Source organism: Lissotriton vulgaris, chromosome 5, assembly GCF_964263255.1.
Source record: "Lissotriton vulgaris chromosome 5, aLisVul1.2, whole genome shotgun sequence".
NCBI lineage: Eukaryota > Metazoa > Chordata > Amphibia > Caudata > Salamandridae > Lissotriton > Lissotriton vulgaris.
The window spans coordinates 218,164,435-218,185,270 of record NC_141693.1 but is presented as its reverse complement, the minus strand read 5'-3'; the positions used below and the strand labels follow the sequence as shown (position 1 = coordinate 218,185,270).

At 40.6% G+C, this 20,836-nt stretch overlaps 1 protein-coding gene across 1 annotated transcript in view; it reads right to left on the bottom strand.

Annotated features, from left to right (window-relative positions):
* LRSAM1 (leucine rich repeat and sterile alpha motif containing 1) overlaps nt 1-20,836 on the bottom strand; it is a 331,526-nt gene that overhangs the window by 71,319 nt on the left and 239,371 nt on the right. Inside the window, exons 17-18 of the mRNA XM_086921200.1 lie at nt 19,536-19,623; nt 4,419-4,493 (exon numbers count right to left, since the gene is read on the bottom strand). Of these exons, the coding sequence (XP_086777326.1) occupies nt 4,419-4,493; nt 19,536-19,623 (163 nt within the window). The remainder of the gene's footprint in view (nt 1-4,418; nt 4,494-19,535; nt 19,624-20,836) is intronic.

Genomic DNA, 20,836 nt, shown 5'->3' with positions numbered 1-20,836 from the left:
CTTTGTTTTTTCTGTCTCTTAGGAGACCTACCTCTTTCAGAGAGGCCATAGATCCTTATCCTCTCTCTGTCCGTGAGGGTTCTCCTAGATAGAGTCTTGCAGTGTTCATAGGTGTCTGCAGAGTGTGTCTCAGGGAGACAGAGGATACACACAGGGTGTGTGTCAGTCCTGGCCTTCTTCTTCCCACAGGAAGGGCAGGTGTCAAAAAGAGAAGGCATTCTGACAAAAATATTCATTTTTTAAAGTAAATAAAAAAGGCAGCACTAACACTCTAAGCCTAAAAGACGTCGAGTGAAAGCGAAAATTGAGGAAAACTTTTTGAGCAAAAGACAAAAAAGGTAGGAGCTGTTAAACCAGGGTCCTGACTGAAGGAGCGGGAAAGAGCAACTGATCTAACTGTCACCCCGGAGGCATGATGGGAAGCCAGGGGTCATGGCTGCCTTAAAGGCACGGTGCCAGTTTTTGTTGAAAATGCTTTCATTTTCTATGCTGTTGCTTTACAATGCAGCCTGTGGGCTAACAATGTCTATTTATTATCAATTTTCAGGATTTATGAGTGTTTTGCTCATTAAAACACAGAGTTCACGTGCTATTTGACCTAATGTGTTTTTTATATACTTGCTAATACAGTCTATGTATGAGTATTTACATTGTTTAACCTCAGTTTTGGGGCTGCATTGGTGTGAGAAAAAATGATATATGTACATGCATATATGTGGAGCTAGATATATGTGATTTCCATAAATATTTTTATATTATTTCCGGGGTCCCCGCACGTGGGCGGGAATATTCAGAGCTTATGACTTTGATGAGGATCCCCTGGAAGAGAAGTAAAGTTACCCCTACAGCAGACCTTTTAGCCCTAAAGCCTTATATTAAATGTGAGGGCATATCTGCATGTGCAGCTATGCCCCTGTGCTGTCTAGTTCAATTACTAGATGGTACAAGTAAACAGGGAAGCCATCTTAAGTACAAGTACTGGGCATTGGTCATTATGAGTTATCCAGCCACATGATGGTGTCACTGAAAATACTGGTGTGTGCTATCAAACACCAATCTGAACTGCTGCAGTTACTTGATTTCATTATGACATGCACTCAGAGGGCTCCTTAGAGGTGCCCTGAAGAAATCTACCACTATCTAGTGTGCTGGATGACTGGTATCGACCAGCCTGCTACAACAGACCAGTTTCTGACCCCCTGCAGCAGACAGCCCACGCTCTCTGAGGCCAGAGACAATGTTTACTCTGAAGGAAGATGTTCACACCTCCTCCAGCAGGATGACTAGTGATTTAGCATATCAAGGCCAGGGGATTAAAAGCCCCTGCTGCCTTTGATATCTGACTTCAGCTTCCCCTAGACCGGAGAGATGCCACCCATTGCCTTGAAGCCCATTTGGCACCAGGACAAGCAGGAATATAGCTATGCAAGAAGGTGTATTGCACCGCCAAGCTAGTCACATCCCTAAGGTGGGTTACCTGATGTGCACTTCGAAAGAATGGTTCCACTATCCAACTTTTAGTGGAATTATGAACTCTGGGACAGGGTTATGCCCTCTCCCCACAGGAAGTAGTCATATAGGGATTGTAGTGACCTCAAGGGTAAGTAGCCCATTGGCTAATACCCACCCCCTTTAACACCCCTTATGTCCGTATTTGGGTGGCCCTCTAACACCTGGAACTCAGATTCAACTGATTCAAGAAGAAGAAGGATAAAAAAGAGTCAAAGAACCGTGGACTATCTGTGGATTTGGCGCCAAACCCTGCCTGCCTGCTCCTGTCTCAACAATTCCAAAGACCTGACTCGTCCTGCTGTTGTTCATCCTCCAAAAGCTTTGTAGGGCTACCACCACTTCGGCAACACATCTGCATCTCCCTTGAGGTGGAGGAGCCACTTCCCTACAGCCACCAACAGCAACGTCCAGTTCACCAATCTGCTGACCACTAAGTCCAGCAACGCAGCAGCCACGCAAGAGGAGGTCACATTGTTTCAGGTGATATGTCTCCCCACCAAGTATAGAGATGCCAAGACCCCAAGGAGTCGCCCTGTACCAATACCTGGGGTACCAGACCCCTTGCAGCAGCCAAGGTTTGTTTAGTGTTCAGCCCCAACACCGCCAAGACCGACCTACCAACGAGGGCCATCAGCACCACCAAGACCAGCACCGAGCGTGGCCCTGCTGCCCTGTTTTGTCACCTTTTTCAGGTCGACCCCAAAAGTGAGAGCCTCCAACGCAAGTGTCCCGCCAGACAACACACCACTGCACAAGCTCTACAACCCAGTCCGAGCCTACCAACAGTGCCCTCTTGCCCTAGAGACCCTCAAGAAGGTTTCTCCACGGACTCAAACGGTAGCGTTCGAGGATACCCTTGCGACCGGCACTTCTGCACCAGTACACCCCAGGGCAGGTAAACCATCACTGTTGGTAGTTCGAAAGACTTTGGCCCCTACTTACCTTAAGTCTAGAAGAACAATCCTGTAAGGCGATTGCAAGTGACCCAATGCAGTGTATGTTTCTCCCATATGATAATATTACTGAGTTCAAGCCTCATTCCCCAAATCTGACAGCTGTATTTTCTGAGTGTCTGAAAATCGTTAACTCAAAAAATACTTACCTAATCTCTTAGATCTTGGCAGCTAAATAAATATAAAAATCTAGGTTATTTTTCTAAATTGGTATAGGATTTCTTTGAGTGTAGGTCTCATTTACTGACTGTGTGTGCTTAACACTCCCCTCTGATAAGCCTAAGGCTGCTTGATCACACTACCACAAATAGAGCACCTTGGGATTCTTAGAGCAAGCCCCTGTACATTAGTAAGGGATACCTGGACTCTCCGCACAGTGCACCTTATTTTGGTACAATACATAGAGAGTCAGCTTACTACAGATACCAAATGTGAGTCCCCTTGCTAACTTGTCTTTCAAAGTGTCACCGTAAAAGTAACACATCAAAAGTTGTGCCAACACCAATGATCTGTTAAGTGTTAAAGGTAATGTAGTCCTGCAAGCCACTGCCATGTATAGCACTGCATGGGTAGGAGGAGGCTCAGACAAACTGGAAATGTAAAATGTTACATTTCAGTAGGACAATCACTTACAGTGATCCAACATATTGAGACCCTGAGGGGGTCTTGATAACATATCAGAGTTTTGTATTTACAGCAAATAATAAAGCACTCAAATTATAAACCACTAAAGAACAAGCAACATCGTGTCTGGCCCTCAGTCAGCTCTGATATTAATTATGAACATCTAAAAGCCTTCCTGAAGTATGTTGTCTTAAATTCCTGCGGTTTCAACTTTAATTCCCAGAACTCAGTGGAATACTAAGATGCATAGTGGAAATGGGTCATTGACCTCAACTTGAAGGAATATGTAATATTGCCCTTTCATTACTGTGTTTGAATGTATAGATAAATGGGAGGTTGGGAACAGAACTTAAAAGAAACACAAGATCATGAAAAAATGAGCGCAAGCCATGATGGGTGGAAATGCAATGAAAATTCTCCCTGACAAGAAATGTAAATTTCAGCACAAAACATTTGTTGCCAGATCAGAGGATAAAGTACCAGTATGACATTTTTTCACACAATTTGTACAAGTAATGATTAAAACAATTTGTTAACAAATGTGAATTGGTTACTTAGAGAGCTCTGAAGTTTAGTCCCTCGCCATTTATGGTTGCGTAACAAAACAAGTTGCTGAAGCATTTCAGATTTCTCCGGCAGATGAAATCAAACACATTCAGTAATAGTCATAATTTCCGTAAAACATTTTGAGACCCTCTATAATCATTACATAAAAAGGATGTTACTGAAAGAAAAAGCGTATTATACACAAGACAACAGGACATCTCACCACAGCTTTTTGAAATGTGATTAGTGGTTGAGGTGGCCATTTCCTTTGTTTGTTGTTGGTCAGGACTTCAGTGGTCCAGGACACATTCTACAAACATGGTCAATGCATTCGGGTTCTACATTCCTTAAACATCACTAGCAACACTGACGGCTGACATTCATATACTTCATAAAACAATATGTGACAGTACCAGGGTCTGGTCTCAAAGCTCTTTACAGAATGTTTATTGCAAACCTCTCTTTACCTTAGTTACATTTTTTGTCAATTTTGAAACAAAGTTGAAAAAACCTTCCTTTGTCTTTCAGTGTCAGCTGCACTTAGGTGTTACACAACCTACCTTTATGAGAAACAGTGCATAATATTTTACGAACAGCTCAAGGTACTGGCGACCACAGTTTCTTTTTTTCAAAAATATGTACACAAAGCACTTCAAAGCGACATAGCACTGTGTGCACTACCAACATAAAATATGATTTCCCAGTGCCTTCACTGATTCACGGAGCTCAGTAAACTGATAGAAGGCGGAATGCTGCCTACCATGTATGAGTGTCATGACCTACCTGGTTCCTGATCTGCCTGTGCATCATGTCTTTCTTCAGCTGTAAAGCTTCAAATGCTGTTTTTTGTATCTCCGACTGCAAGATAAATGCAAAAATCAGAAGTGGCTAGTGGGGACCAGTGTACCCTAGACTTCAAAGCTGCAGCTTTAGTGTCAAAATTCCTGCAACCTAAAGTAAAGGAAAGAACTGCCCTCAACATCAGCACTGACTTCAAAAGACTACTAGCCATTGACACAAAGGGCAGTTCAGATTAGAGCACATCTGAGTGCCACAAAGGTTGCAATTAATTAATTATCGTTACACCACACACAGATGAGTTTAACAAAACGTACTAAGGCAACATTTAATGCACAAATCCCTTTGTGAAGGTTTTATATATACCTAGTTACCTACCTTCCTACTAGTTGCAGTTGTATTAACAATTAGGGCACCACTTTACAATGATCTTGCATGCTCTATTGCAATTACGAAAGCAGACCGCTTGACGATTCTTGCCTGCAGAGTACTGTGCGAAGTTAAGTAGGAGCCGTCTTAATTATTATAATCAGATGCATTGGCTGTACTTTGTATACAAGTATATACAACCAATGTATTTCCACAACAGATACACGTAATACAATATCCGCTTTCATTTAGGACCAGATGATCACATTGAATTTCTAAGCCTTTGACTGAGCCAACCGCTAGACAGCAGTGTACCTGCAGCCTCGCTAATCCTGTTGTGTGCAAACACAGTATATTATATAAAGATGGTCACCCAATATTATGCTGGCTTTTTTAATTACACATTTTTTAATATATGATTCGATTCCTGCTTTGTGAAATATTTAAGGTAAGATGTTTCTGCAAATATTTTTAATATGTTTATGCTGGTTTTTGTTTAGACCCATTGAACATTGCTCCAAAGTACCCTGGGCCCTGGTACAAACTATATAAAAGCTCTAAAATAAATAAATAAAGTTCTCCTAAAATGAATGCTGCATTGAACAGTTTGGTGGTGTGAGCTTTTTGAAAAATGTTTAAAACAGAGCAATATTTTAAGGCTTCACATGAACGAAACTTAAACTTCACACAGTGGTCAAATTGCTCTGCAAACCTGCATTCCCACTTTGAAAGGTTCTTTTAACTTGTCACTTTGGGGTTCAACCCCTACTACTTACACTCTCTTTCTATTGCCTTTGGTAACTATACAAAGCTCTGCGAGTGATCTTTTTCAGCATTTGTTGCACCTTGCTCTGGTGGCACCCAAAATGGTAGAGTAAGGGTTGAGTCGAAGAAGGAGCTTAGATTTGGATGCAGAGAACACAGATATTCCAGACATTTGGACGATTTAGGCACATTCTGAATTGGCACTGCGAGAGATGGCTGCAGTTTGAGTTGAGCTGACAAAGGTTAAATTCATATGTAGTTTAGTTACATACCATATAAAAAATTGCGGTGAAACGCCATAGAGGCCTAAGTTGTGTTTTTTCCCAAACAATTTTCGTGACATGTCTTGTGGCTTCAAGGGTTCTTCTTGGTGCGGATGGCCTTGTTAGCCAATTTTGCATACTATAAAAGTGGTTTGGTAGTCACATATAACATCAATGTCTTGGATATTAATATCCTTGTTTAGAGACAATGATTCATAATTCAGTTTTACAGTTGGCAAACATCAAATACAGAATAATTTTAATCCAAATTTGGAAAGAAATGGACTGATCAATATATGAAAATTAAATCGTTGATTATTGTGAAGGTAACTACTTTATAAAACTGTATTAGGAAGATTTGTCGCTCTATAAAATGGTGCTTAAATGTTTGAAATTGGTATTACATATGCCTGAAATATATAGCTTAATGTCATAGTTGCTAAAAGCCATGAACAATTGTGCGCCGAGCACTCCTGTGTAGTTCCAAGTTTTACCAAATCTAAACCGTGATATTGTGATCTGTGTGCAGCGACTGAATGAGTGTACCCTAACACTCTACAATGTAGCATGAAAATGTGGCTGGTTAACAAGCAGTTAACGCAGACTCAGTAGCGCACAACTGGATAAAATCTATTGATCAAACCTTTTAAACCTTTTCTTTACAAAAACATATTTTTAATCATATGTTTTACTCATCAGTTGAACTTGTTTCAGCACAACATTTTGTATTTATACATAAACACTTTTTAAATCAAAATCATACAACTTTATACAAAAAATACATTGAATTTTCTTGTATGCATCATAATTCGCCCGCCCAATGCATTTCGGGACAAATGTAGAGTCCCTTCGTCAGGGGCAATGCTGCAAAATAACATAAACAGGCACATCAGTCTCTATGTAGTACATGGTTCACTACAGTTTAAATAATACCGCCACCAAAGAAAAAAACACACCCATAGTGTAGTTACCAGCAAGCATCTAAAACCAAAAAAGAAACATTACCAACTACTCACATTTGTATACTAATGAATATGCTTATTGCGAGTTTCAATCTGCCTCGATCCAAGTAAACTATGAAAAAGCCAAATGGACATAATCAGCCTGCCTCATCTGGATACGTGCGTGAAAAATCTAACTGCCATGCAATCAATCACTATGCAGAAGCATACCTGTTTTTACTTTCAAAATCCTGCGTTCTGAAAACCCTTTTCCTCTTAATGCATTACCAGGAATTCGATATCCCTCTGTTGAAAAAATAGAGTGCCTTAATGTACGATGCGGTTCCAAGAATTAAACTACAAAAGGTTCTGAAACCTTGCTCTGTAAGAAAATCCTTACCGAATCAAACTGCACCTTAAACTCGTCAAACAATCTCCGCGTACACCTTCCGACGTCCGGATTCTCCCGCGTTTGCGTTAAGCTAAGTCGGATCTAGGTTAAACTACTGTAACCTTCCTCCCCATTGGTTACAACTACATTCTTCACAACCAATCAGATACGGGATGTCATGGCAATACGTCGTCCGTAACTATGGTAACGACGCTCTGCTGATGAATATTATCGCCACCTATTCTGTTTACCTAGTCAAAAACCGGGCAAAAAACGGGATGATGTTTTACCGTTTCCTTGAATATTAAAAGTCTGTGTACTACGTGAAAGCCCTCACTAAAAGGATTCTCCAGTATACGAATTATGCTACACGAGGCCACATGTATAAGTTTCAACCTGTAGATGTTTCAAGCTACAACAGAAACTTTATTGAAAGCTATAAGCACACCAATGTTACTAAATTCAATAGGAATAACGCGACTAACCAATTTCTTCAGCAAAAAATACGTGAGACTAAGCAAAGAGAGAAAAAACTAAAAAGAGAAAAAAATAAAAATATAGAAAAAGGAGTAAAAAGGAATCAAATATACATGTACAATATGCATAAAAAACACAGTAATCAATGAAAAACATGAAAAAATCGAGTCAAATTAAACAATATGTCATAAATCTAAAAACATCAGAATTAATGCAACAAGGTGAAGATTACACTAGAACACATGTTTACAAAAAGCTGCTTAACTCTATCCGATCATTTAATCCCCCAGGGGTCAATGTCCCCAACATTTTTATCCAAAAAGATTCTCTTTGTAACAATTTCTTATTCCTGTCACAACCCTCTGTGATTGCTACTGTCTCTAGAATGGTGAATCTAAGTTGAGCAATAGTGTGTTGTTTCTCAAGCCAGTGTGTGGCTAAGGATGATGTCATGGATTTATTTCGTATTCTGCTTTTATGCTCTGAGATACGAATTTTCAATTTCCGCTCAGTTTTACCCACATATAAAAGGCCGCAAGGACATTTAATAGTGTATATAACCTGATTGGTGTTACAGTCTCCTACAACTTTCAATTTGATATTTCTTCCAGATTGAGGATGCGTAATCACATTACCAACCATCACATTGTTGCAATGCACACAATTTGTGCATTTCCTCATTCCTTTATATTCCTTATTTTTTGTGGACTCCGAATACTTTAACAATTCTTTTAGGTTTTTGGACCTTGTGTAAGCAAACAAGGGTTTGTCCCTAAAGCTATTGTGGAAGTCATTTTCTTGCTGAAGGAGTTCCCATCTTTTTTGTATGATATTTTTCAGTTTTGGTGAGTTGACAGAGTATTTTGAGACAAACACATTCCGTTTTTGTTCTTCTTTTTGTTTTTGTACTAATAAGTCAGTACGATTTTTCTCAATGGCTTTGTTTTGCGCTGTGTCCAGTATATCCATCGGATAGCCTCTTTTTATGTAGTTTTCCTTGTATTCATTGATGTACTTCAGACATTCATCTTGTCCTGTGACTATTCTCCTGATCCTCAAGAATTGGGAATATGGTAAATTCTTCAATAGATTCGGAGGATGAAAGCTGTGATAGAGCAACATACTGTTCTTGTCAGTTGGTTTACGATACAGGGAAGTGCTAATCCTTTCTCCTTCGAGTTCTACCATCACATCCAAGTATGCTATCTTAGATCTGCTGACAGTGTGTGTTACCTGAATACGTGGATTCCTTGAGTTTAGTAGTGTGATGTTATGATGTAGTTGTGCTTCTGTTCCAGACCATATTAAAAATATGTCGTCTATGAAACGACAAAAAAATTCCAAATGTTCCGTCCATTCTTTGTGCGCAAAAACATGTTCTTGCTCGAATTTCGCCATGTAAGTATTGGCAAATACAGGAGCCCCAGTAAAGCCCATTGATGTCCCATTCAGCTGCATGTAAAATCTTTCTGCCCATTGAAAATAACTGTTCTTTAAACAAAAATTTGTTAGCTGCAATAGGAACACTGGGTTAATGTCAATTTCTGGGTGTTGCAGCAACATCCATTCTTCGGCTTCCAGTCCGTCCGTGTGTCCAATTGATGTGTACAGCGACACGACATCTATGGTGCATAGAATGTACTCTTTGCCTGTTTGTAGATTGACCGATGTCAGCTTTACCAAAAAATCAGTTGTGTCCTGTATGTATGTGTGCCATTTTTGAATGAATGGTTGCAAAAAATAATCAATAATTTGTCCAGCTGGTTCAAAAATTGAGTTGCAACCTGCCACTATTGGTCGAAAAGGTGGATCTTCTAGCGACTTGTGCACTTTAGGCAACATGTAGATCTTAGGTTTGCTAGGATTTAGTGGCATCAGGAATTTAGCCATGTTTGGTGTGATCCAATCTTCTTCGATGGCTTTGTCTATCAAAGATTGTAATATCTTTTGAATTTCACTTGTCGGGTCTTGTTGCAGCAATAGATAAGTGTTGGTGTCATTAACATGTGCTTCCACTTTTCGTTGATAAAACTCAGTATCCATGAGTACCAATGCACCCCCTTTATCCGCTTTCTGGAATGTCAACTCTGTCTTTTTTGATAATTGAACTAGTATACTTCTTTCCAATCTGTTCAGATTATTCGGTGTTTTCCTACTTTGTCTGTAGTTCAATTTTTTCAAATCCTTTGTTACTAGTGTTTCAAAAAGATCAAGTGTCTTATGTGAGGTCGGTGCCTCAAACGTACTCTTTGGTCGAAAGATTTCAACTTTCAACATGGCTAAGTTCCTGATGCCACTAAATCCTAGCAAACCTTTTCGACCAATAGTGGCAGGTTGCAACTCAATTTTTGAACCAGCTGGACAAATTATTGATTATTTTTTGCAACCATTCATTCAAAAATGGCACACATACATACAGGACACAACTGATTTTTTGGTAAAGCTGACATCGGTCAATCTACAAACAGGCAAAGAGTACATTCTATGCACCATAGATGTCGTGTCGCTGTACACATCAATTGGACACACGGACGGACTGGAAGCCGAAGAATGGATGTTGCTGCAACACCCAGAAATTGACATTAACCCAGTGTTCCTATTGCAGCTAACAAATTTTTGTTTAAAGAACAGTTATTTTCAATGGGCAGAAAGATTTTACATGCAGCTGAATGGGACATCAATGGGCTTTACTGGGGCTCCTGTATTTGCCAATACTTACATGGCGAAATTCGAGCAAGAACATGTTTTTGCGCACAAAGAATGGACGGAACATTTGGAATTTTTTTGTCGTTTCATAGACGACATTTTTAATATGGTCTGGAACAGAAGCACAACTACATCATAACATCACACTACTAAACTCAAGGAATCCACGTATTCAGGTAACACACACTGTCAGCAGATCTAAGATAGCATACTTGGATGTGATGGTAGAACTCGAAGGAGAAAGGATTAGCACTTCCCTGTATCGTAAACCAACTGACAAGAACAGTATGTTGCTCTATCACAGCTTTCATCCTCCGAATCTATTGAAGAATTTACCATATTCCCAATTCTTGAGGATCAGGAGAATAGTCACAGGACAAGATGAATGTCTGAAGTACATCAATGAATACAAGGAAAACTACATAAAAAGAGGCTATCCGATGGATATACTGGACACAGCGCAAAACAAAGCCATTGAGAAAAATCGTACTGACTTATTAGTACAAAAACAAAAAGAAGAACAAAAACGGAATGTGTTTGTCTCAAAATACTCTGTCAACTCACCAAAACTGAAAAATATCATACAAAAAAGATGGGAACTCCTTCAGCAAGAAAATGACTTCCACAATAGCTTTAGGGACAAACCCTTGTTTGCTTACACAAGGTCCAAAAACCTAAAAGAATTGTTAAAGTATTCGGAGTCCACAAAAAATAAGAAATATAAAGGAATGAGGAAATGCACAAATTGTGTGCATTGCAACAATGTGATGGTTGGTAATGTGATTACGCATCCTCAATCTGGAAGAAATATCAAATTGAAAGTTGTAGGAGACTGTAACACCAATCAGGTTATATACACTATTAAATGTCCTTGCGGCCTTTTATATGTGGGTAAAACTGAGCGGAAATTGAAAATTCGTATCTCAGAGCATAAAAGCAGAATACGAAATAAATCCATGACATCATCCTTAGCCACACACTGGCTTGAGAAACAACACACTATTGCTCAACTTAGATTCACCATTCTAGAGACAGTAGCAATCACAGAGGGTTGTGACAGGAATAAGAAATTGTTACAAAGAGAATCTTTTTGGATAAAAATGTTGGGGACATTGACCCCTGGGGGATTAAATGATCGGATAGAGTTAAGCAGCTTTTTGTAAACATGTGTTCTAGTGTAATCTTCACCTTGTTGCATTAATTCTGATGTTTTTAGATTTATGACATATTGTTTAATTTGACTCGATTTTTTCATGTTTTTCATTGATTACTGTGTTTTTTATGCATATTGTACATGTATATTTGATTCCTTTTTACTCCTTTTTCTATATTTTTATTTTTTTCTCTTTTTAGTTTTTTCTCTCTTTGCTTAGTCTCACGTATTTTTTGCTGAAGAAATTGGTTAGTCGCGTTATTCCTATTGAATTTAGTAACATCGGTGTGCTTATAGCTTTCAATAAAGTTTCTGTTGTAGCTTGAAACATCTACAGGTTGAAACTTATACATGTGGCCTCGTGTAGCATAATTCGTATACTGGAGAATCCTTTTAGTGAGGGCTTTCACGTAGTACACAGACTTTTAATATTCAAGGAAACGGTAAAACATCATCCCGTTTTTTGCCCGGTTTTTGACTAGGTAAACAGAATAGGTGGCGATAATATTCATCAGCAGAGCGTCGTTACCATAGTTACGGACGACGTATTGCCATGACATCCCGTATCTGATTGGTTGTGAAGAATGTAGTTGTAACCAATGGGGAGGAAGGTTACAGTAGTTTAACCTAGATCCGACTTAGCTTAACGCAAACGCGGGAGAATCCGGACGTCGGAAGGTGTACGCGGAGATTGTTTGACGAGTTTAAGGTGCAGTTTGATTCGGTAAGGATTTTCTTACAGAGCAAGGTTTCAGAACCTTTTGTAGTTTAATTCTTGGAACCGCATCGTACATTAAGGCACTCTATTTTTTCAACAGAGGGATATCGAATTCCTGGTAATGCATTAAGAGGAAAAGGGTTTTCAGAACGCAGGATTTTGAAAGTAAAAACAGGTATGCTTCTGCATAGTGATTGATTGCATGGCAGTTAGATTTTTCACGCACGTATCCAGATGAGGCAGGCTGATTATGTCCATTTGGCTTTTTCATAGTTTACTTGGATCGAGGCAGATTGAAACTCGCAATAAGCATATTCATTAGTATACAAATGTGAGTAGTTGGTAATGTTTCTTTTTTGGTTTTAGATGCTTGCTGGTAACTACACTATGGGTGTGTTTTTTTCTTTGGTGGCGGTATTATTTAAACTGTAGTGAACCATGTACTACATAGAGACTGATGTGCCTGTTTATGTTATTTTGCAGCATTGCCCCTGACGAAGGGACTCTACATTTGTCCCGAAATGCATAGGGCGGGCGAATTATGATGCATACAAGAAAATTCAATGTATTTTTTGTATAAAGTTGTATGATTTTGATTTAAAAAGTGTTTATGTATAAATACAAAATGTTGTGCTGAAACAAGTTCAACTGATGAGTAAAACATATGATTAAAAATATGTTTTTGTAAAGAAAAGGTTTAAAAGGTTTGATCAATAGATTTTATCCAGTTGTGCGCTACTGAGTCTGCGTTAACTGCTTGTTAACCAGCCACATTTTCATGCATAGTTGCTAAAAGCCCCCATGTGACATGGCACTACAGGCTGTTTTTGAACTAAGTACATTGTTGATTTTCAGAGCAATTGACTGGATGTATAAACCTGAAGACTCAGAGATATGTTCTACCAGGATACACTGACGGCTGAGGGAGAACCTCTGAGTATACCACAAAAGCTCCCACACTTTTTGCTTCCTTTATAGCTATTGAATGCTAGTTTTTCAACTCTGACAGTGCACTGAGGCCTAGCTAACCAGATCACAAGCAGATGTCTAATTTTAACACAATTTGCAAAGTATTGTAGCACCCCTGAAAGTCCCCAGTAAATGGTACCCCTGATAACTATGGCATAGGTACTAAAGAGGTTACAGCATGTCAAATGCCACCCTCATGGACCATCACACAAATTCCACACAGACAGCCGTTGCAGGCTGCATGACATGGTGCAAACCACAAGGGAAAATATGGCATGGCACACTAAAGTCACACTGCATCTAATATATGTAAGTCACCTCTACAGTAGGCCTTTGAGCCCTATATTTTACATGAGGACATATCTGCATGAGCATATATGCCCCTGCGATGTCTAGTTCTATTACTAGATACTGCAAGTGAACAGGGAAGCCACTTTGAGGTATGTACTGGGCACTGGTCAAAACGAGTTACCCAGATACATAACGGCTACACTGAAACATATGATGTTAGGTATCAAACACCTCGTATTAATAAACCTACACTGATTCTAGTGATGGATTTATTAAGACATGAACCCATTGGGCACCTTAGAGGTGCACCCTAAAACCTTACTAGTCTAATAGGGGGCAGGCTGACTGGACTCTTCCAGCCTACCACCGGAGGCAGGCTTCTGATCCCCGGCAGGGGGGAGCCCACGCTCTTAAGAGGGGAGGATCAATGGCTACTCTGGCAGGAGGTGTTACTACCTCCTCCAGCAGGTAAGCTAGCATAGTAGCATGTCAAATATGGAGCTTCGAAGAGCACATCGCCTTTGATATACCTGGCATGTTACACTTCCAGGTTGGACACGACTCTATGGTGGGCAACATGAAGTGAACACGAAAGACAGGATTCAATTATCTTGTGAGTGGTGCAATTCGGTACTCTTGGACAGAGTGATGCCCACTCCCCATAGAAAGTGGTCATCTAGGGGGTGTAGTGGCCCCAGTGATCAGAAGCCTATTGGCTACTACCCCTCACTCCCCTTAAAACACCTCTAATTTGAGTATTTAGGTGGCACCCTTGACGCCAGGAACTCTGATTCGATGGACACAAGAAGAAGAGGACAGAGAAGAGTGAAGTACAAAAAACAGAGGACCAGCTGCAGACTTTTTGGCGCAAAACCTTGCCTGCACCTGTTCAAACAATCACAGCAACCCAACTCGTCCTGCTGCTGTGCATCTGCAATGAACACTGGTGGACTGCCAGCACTTCGCAAAGTGCCAGCAATCTCCCTTGGAGTGCAGAAGCTACCCCTTTGCAGCTTGCAGGCACCAAACAGCAAAGTCCGGTCCGCCATTCTGCCGCTCTCTGGTCTCACAGACGCAGCAGCCGTACCAGAAGAGGTCATCATTCTCCAGGAGGTTAGATCCGATTCACAACCAAGTGAGAGACTCCAGGAAAAACTGGGCCGCACAGCACCAATACCCACGGTACTGGTACCTTGCAGCAACCAAAGCCTGTTTGAGTCCAATCCGAACTCCAAAGACGCCAAGACTGAGCACCACAGAGATCCACTTCAGGAGTGGCTTAGCTGTCCTGTTTTTGTACCCTAAACCGGCGAGACCGACAACCGTGAGCGACCGTAACGTTCAAGTCCAGCTGACCTAAACACTCTACACCAGAGCGCCCCAGGCCGCGTTTCCGAGAACTGACTGTGCTTCCTCGCTCCTGGGGTCCTCATGAACCGAGCTGCTTGTTTGGAGCTCACAGACTTGTCCCTAGGCCCCCCTCTCCAGCCTGTTTCTAGGTGCACCTCCTCCCCCCCCTCACTTTGGAGTAGCACGCAAAGCTACCAACCCGACCAGCACCTCTGCATCTGGACGCTCCAGTACTGGTAAAGACTAACTGCTGGTGGTTCTTTGGACCTTCGCCCCTACCACCTTAAGTCCTGAAGTGGACCCCAGGAAACCTCTTGCAAATAACTGTGTGCAGTGTATGTTTTTTTCCGCATAGGAAAGCATTACAGTGTAAAGACGCATTTAAGTTAACATTTTACTTACCTGTAAAAATCAATATCACGAAAATTACTTACTCAATACCGAAATTCTTGGTGTTGAAATTTTAATAAAAATGAGTTTTTTTTCTAAATTGGTCGCAGATTTATTCTTGAGTGTGTGTGTCATTTATTGGCTCTGTGAGTACAACAAATGCTTAGCATTAAGCTCGGACAAGCGTAAACTGCTCACCTGCAATACCACAAAAAAGAGCATTTGGGTTTGTTACTTGTGCTGGTGTAAACCAATAAGGGTTGCCTGGAATCTCAACGTGTACATCGTTTTGGTGCACTATATAGAAAGGCAGCTTCCTACAGTATGCAAGCTTTAGAGAGCCCCCTCAAAGTCTACAGAGCTAACTCAGGCTCTTAAGCAGTCCCTAAACAAAGGCCCCCATTGCCTAACATTGGGCCCCTGCACTCTGAACCTGGCCGCCCCAGTGCCGCTGATGGTGCAACTTGAGAGTGTACCTAGACCGTGGGGAACCTTGGACCTAACCCCCAAAACTCCCACTCGTGAGAAGTTTACTTACCTGTGAAACCGATAACCATTTTTCTCCCATAGGAACCCATGGTATTATTTTTTTGGACATAAAATGTCCCAAGTGTTGAACTGTTGTTTTGTATGGAGGAAAAAGGCTTTATCACTTAAACCAAGAAAAGTCTTACTTACCTTGTATGGTGAGATTCCTCTGTGTGGTGTCTAAGCATACCATCCCAGTAGTCAAAGTAATCTAGAAGTAATCTAAAAGTCATTTTTGTGTATTATAAATTGCTTTTTGAAAATATACCATCCTGTAACAATTGCAAATCCATCCTCAATTGCACTTCTGTGTGAAGGTTTACAATTGAAAGTATATTTTACCTACCTGTACCAAGTCGTGCTTTGTTTTAGAAATAAAAAAATAAGTATACCTTTTTTTGTACTTACCCAATTGGTCTGGATTCTTTCTCAGAGTGTGTGACATCCGTCATGATTAAGTGAATACGATAAATGCTTAACACACCCTCTGGATAAGCCTAACTGGTCGCCCACACTACCACAAAGACAGCTGTTGGTATTTACCTAATTTGACCTCTGCTATACCTCTGGGGTCACCCTCGGCTCAGTGCACACTGTACCTTACTTTGGTACAGTATGTACTGAGCCCGCTTCCTACATTCCTGCACTTGTGTAATGGCACTGGTTTACAAGTGGTTTATAATAGTTAACTGCTGACAGACTTGTGGTGCTGTTGCTCAAGTCTCTGGTCTCTCTTTGGTGATATCATGGCCTTGCTCTGCTTGTTTTCTTGGTTTGATTTATCCTCATGCTTATGGTACTTTGTATTTGCTGTTCCTTTAAAAACACGTAATTAAAAAAACCTACAAGTTATTTTTAAACCGAGCGCACCCCCCCCCCCCCCCCCCTTCCCCCTAAAGTCCCTTCCACCTCCTGACGTCCACGCCCGTTGTGGTTACAGCAAACACACAGCCCTAAAGCTGCTCGGCATACTGAAGATCTCTAAGAAAACCAAAGAATCAACTAGATTTTTAGACCTGGCCCTAGTATGAACCAAGTGAAGGATTGCATTGCAGTGGGAGAGCAGAGATGTGCAAGCATTAATTGAGTGGAGGAAATAACTGGCGAAATGGACCAGCACGAAAGCCCAAGTATCATTAGACTTGGTGCAAAGAGAGCATAAAGTGTCCCGCATCACGAATTGTGATTTGTTCTCATCAAAGATCCCGAAAGCAGCAATACCAGCCCCCCCCCCCCCCAATAAATAAACAACGAACGAAAACCATCAATTGTGGAGGCTTGCTGGTTGTCCAGATAGTAAGTGTGACGGAACATCATTATTGGAAAAAAGAAGAAAAATTACCTCACTGAGCTGATGCCAATGTGGCCCGGATACACTGTGTTTCTACATTGTACCCAGTCAGCGCCCTCTTAATGGTCCTGGTGCTCCTCAATCCCCTGTTTGCTCACCCATTGGTTTTTTTTCTCCTTTGCTCTCCCCCACTCCCGCACCTTGAACCTCCTCACTTCTCCAGAAAGCACCATGGATATCCACGAAAATCCCTAGAGATATTCAGACCCACAGTCTATTTGAATATTTTGCACTGAATATGCTTTGTATAAACTCGTTTTTTTCTGATGTAATGTCATTGAATGCCTTTTAGCGAATTGAGGGCCCAGAGTACTGCTTGTCCTTTTCTTGTTCTCTTTTTGGTTCCTTGACGTCTTTTTCCCCGCACGTGTTTTTAAAGTTGCCGATTTTACCTGTAAATCTCATTGTCTCAGCTGTGGGAACTGTCAGATGCTCAATTTGTTACTGGGTGATTGCTGTAAATTTCTATTGCATTGCTTCAAGGTTCCAATATAAAACAATAAAAAAGTATCTTTTAAAAGGTATGTGTGCGGGTCTTTCTTTTTTTAAGAGCAGTGCAGGGAATGTGTTCCTGTCGGCTGTGTGTGACAGTGGCACATAGAAGCTTACCTGTGCATGCTGTGCAGTGTGCTCTGCTATAGTTCAGTCTCTCTCTTGAGGGATAGAACCAGCAGAGCTCAGACGGTTTCCTTTAAATGTGGTCACAGTGTTTTGTACAGGTAATGTTGCCAAGTGTCAAGCCTAATTTCAGCACCATAAGTTCCAAACTTCAGTTTGGACATGAAAGAAGTAGGAAACAAGTTGGACTAGGTTGTCCAGGGAGGTGAGGAGTGGTAGGGGGGAGGAAAAGGCCCAATCTCAATGCATGTCTCAGAACAGGCCATGCACCGATGTGTCCTGAATTTACACTAGCTGCAGCACAGACTATAAATCAAAGAGAAGTTATTACTTGCTCATGTTTCAGGCCGGTATTGTTACACCACCTCTACATTTTATGAGATCACGTATGCACGAAAATCAGTACAGTTTCACCAAAACCAGCACATCATCTTTACTGTGTGGTGCATAGGCACAGAAGATGTTCATGTTATAGCCTCTGATCCTTCTGTATGAAGGGATGTAGATCAAATAGGCATGCTTTTCCGATCATCACAATATAAACCTAAGGGGAGGAGTGTTATGGAAGGTGATTTAAAGAAAGAAATTGATTATAGAGGCATCCAGCAATCTACTAATATCCTGATACCTGAGCTTTCAGAAAGTAAACCTCTAATCCACCGATACTGAAGGAAGATAGCTTCATTGAGGTGCCACTTGCACAACTGCGAACATACTCGCAACCACACAACAACATTCAGCGAGATAAAGACATATGATGTGAGCCATGCTCCCAAAACTGGATGGAGTGTAAGTAGGCCCTCTGGGTCCAGGGGCCTTGCGGAGGTCCACCAGGATATACTAAGTGGCTTATGATCTCTCGAGTTGGTAATAGCGTGAGAATTATCCACCTAAATGTGCTTAGAGACAAAGACTTCACTTATAGCATTTGACAGCAGAGGGTGAAAAGCAGAATAAGTAAAACACGATATGATGTTTTCCAGTTTCTACTAAAAAACAAATATTACCTTTGATCATGTTTTGACAGTTATAATCAGTTCAACAGAAAACCAGAAACCTGAGGCTTACTGCATCTCTAGAGAGCTAATTCAAACCATAACTCACCTTGCATGATTCTCTCAAGTCCCCCAGCTCAAGGGTTAAAGTCTATTGCTAGACTTTACACTTCTAGGGGGGATTCTTAAGTTACTCATGTCCCACTTCTTCAATATAGGGTTTTTCACTCTAAAATAGAGTTTCAGGATTCCATGCTCCCTTGTGATGGATGCTCGACACTTACTTAAATGAAGATGATCTGTATCTTAGACAAAGAGGCTGTCACAAAGAGGTTTTTGGGTGTAATACGTCCCTGAGAATACTTTAAACAGACAAGAGACATGCAATTCACCATTCTACCCAGGGGAAAGGATATTTAAACATCTTTTTAGTTAAAGACTCCACAGCTGCAACACACCGTTCTCCAGCCTTATCACAAAGAAAAGACACTTCATTCTACTGCTACAATTGCAATACTTGTGATTATTGAAGACTTCTGAGTACTTGCTTTATTGAAAATTCTAAGGTTATTTTGGCAGAAATACTAACCTTCTCCACATGATATGGGGAAGTTCCCAGAAGGTAGTATGAGAACGTGGGGCTCAGTATATAGTTGAACTGACTGACTCATGCATATGATCCAAACTACAGTTGTATTATAGTGTAAAAGAAGACTACATTTATAAAGTTGTATGTTGCATGAATGAGTGTGGTATTTCAAGACTTAAGGAGTCTTGGGTAGAACAAGCAATCACTGGACATTATAAACTGAAGGTTTGTGCCTTACCTCTTTTAATATTTGGCTGATGGCTTTATTCTGGTCCAGTTGTTGCCATTCCAGGATTTTCTGGAACCTCTGATCCATCTCTGCTAGGCTGCAAGAGGAAGAAAGACATTTGACATAGGCCCTTAATTCTACAAAAAACAAAGCAACCTGTATTGTGGACAAAACGTCTGTTAACTGAGAAAGGAGGAAAGATAAAATATTACCAGACTCTCAGAGATGTTGCTGCCTCTGAATTGCTACAGATATGCCAGTCCAACATCCTGGCAGACTGTAAATTTCGCCTATATCCTCACTATAAATGTTCTCTTGCAAGAGCAGCTTAGATTAGAAATATTTATAAATCATCTGTGTGCACAGTCTTTGTAAATGAACGCAAACCTGATGGGTTTCTAAAGACTAGCTATGTGTGCTGCAACATCAACTATTAAGCTGGCTAATAAAAAAGGCTTTGGTGTCAGACATACATGGTTACTCAGGTTTGCCAAATAATTGAAACAGTGTTCTGGTAGGTGTCATTTCATTAATCCTTTAGCAGTCAATAGATGTCATTAAACTTTTTCAAGTTAAAACCAGAGAAAACAAAAGTGATTATCTATAAGTGACTGCAAACAAAAAAAGTTAAAAAATGTTTATATGAACTTTGTATTAACTGTTTCACCCCTATCAAGACACAAGAAGTTAAATGCCTTTGTTTGTGTGTCGATTCCAATCTATCAGTGAACTCCCAAATTGCTTATACTGGTTTAAATGCAGGAGCCTTTCTTTGTTCACAAAAAAAAATGAAATTCCTCCTGTATCCCACTGATTTCCATATTTCTGTGCAGGTCCTAGTACCAGCTCGGATGAGTAGCAACCCCATACCCAGTTCCTCCTTGCTGCCTGATCTCGGTTAACCAAAAAGCATGAACACATAGTATTTGCTAAAACAATTCCACTAACTCTCTCTACAGCCTGAATAAAATTCAAACTGGCATGCAATACTTTCAAGGCCATACACATAACCCCCCCCCCCCCCCCCCCCAGCTCATTTCAGAGCTTCTTTCAAAATTTTAGAGTGGCAACAATAAATTTCGAAGCAAATATTGGAATATTGGAAAGCAAAACAAAATCATGCAAAACAGTCAAACAATCTTTCTCCAGAGTAGTCCCATCTTTCTGGAAATTTACTGCCAGTTGATATAAGATACTTAAAAGGCTTCCTCCACTTCAAATGTATTTGGCCTCACATCCATACCTTTTCAGAGTTTCACTCCTTTTCTTTCATACTTATTTCTCTCCTTCAATCCCTATTCTCTCTTGAG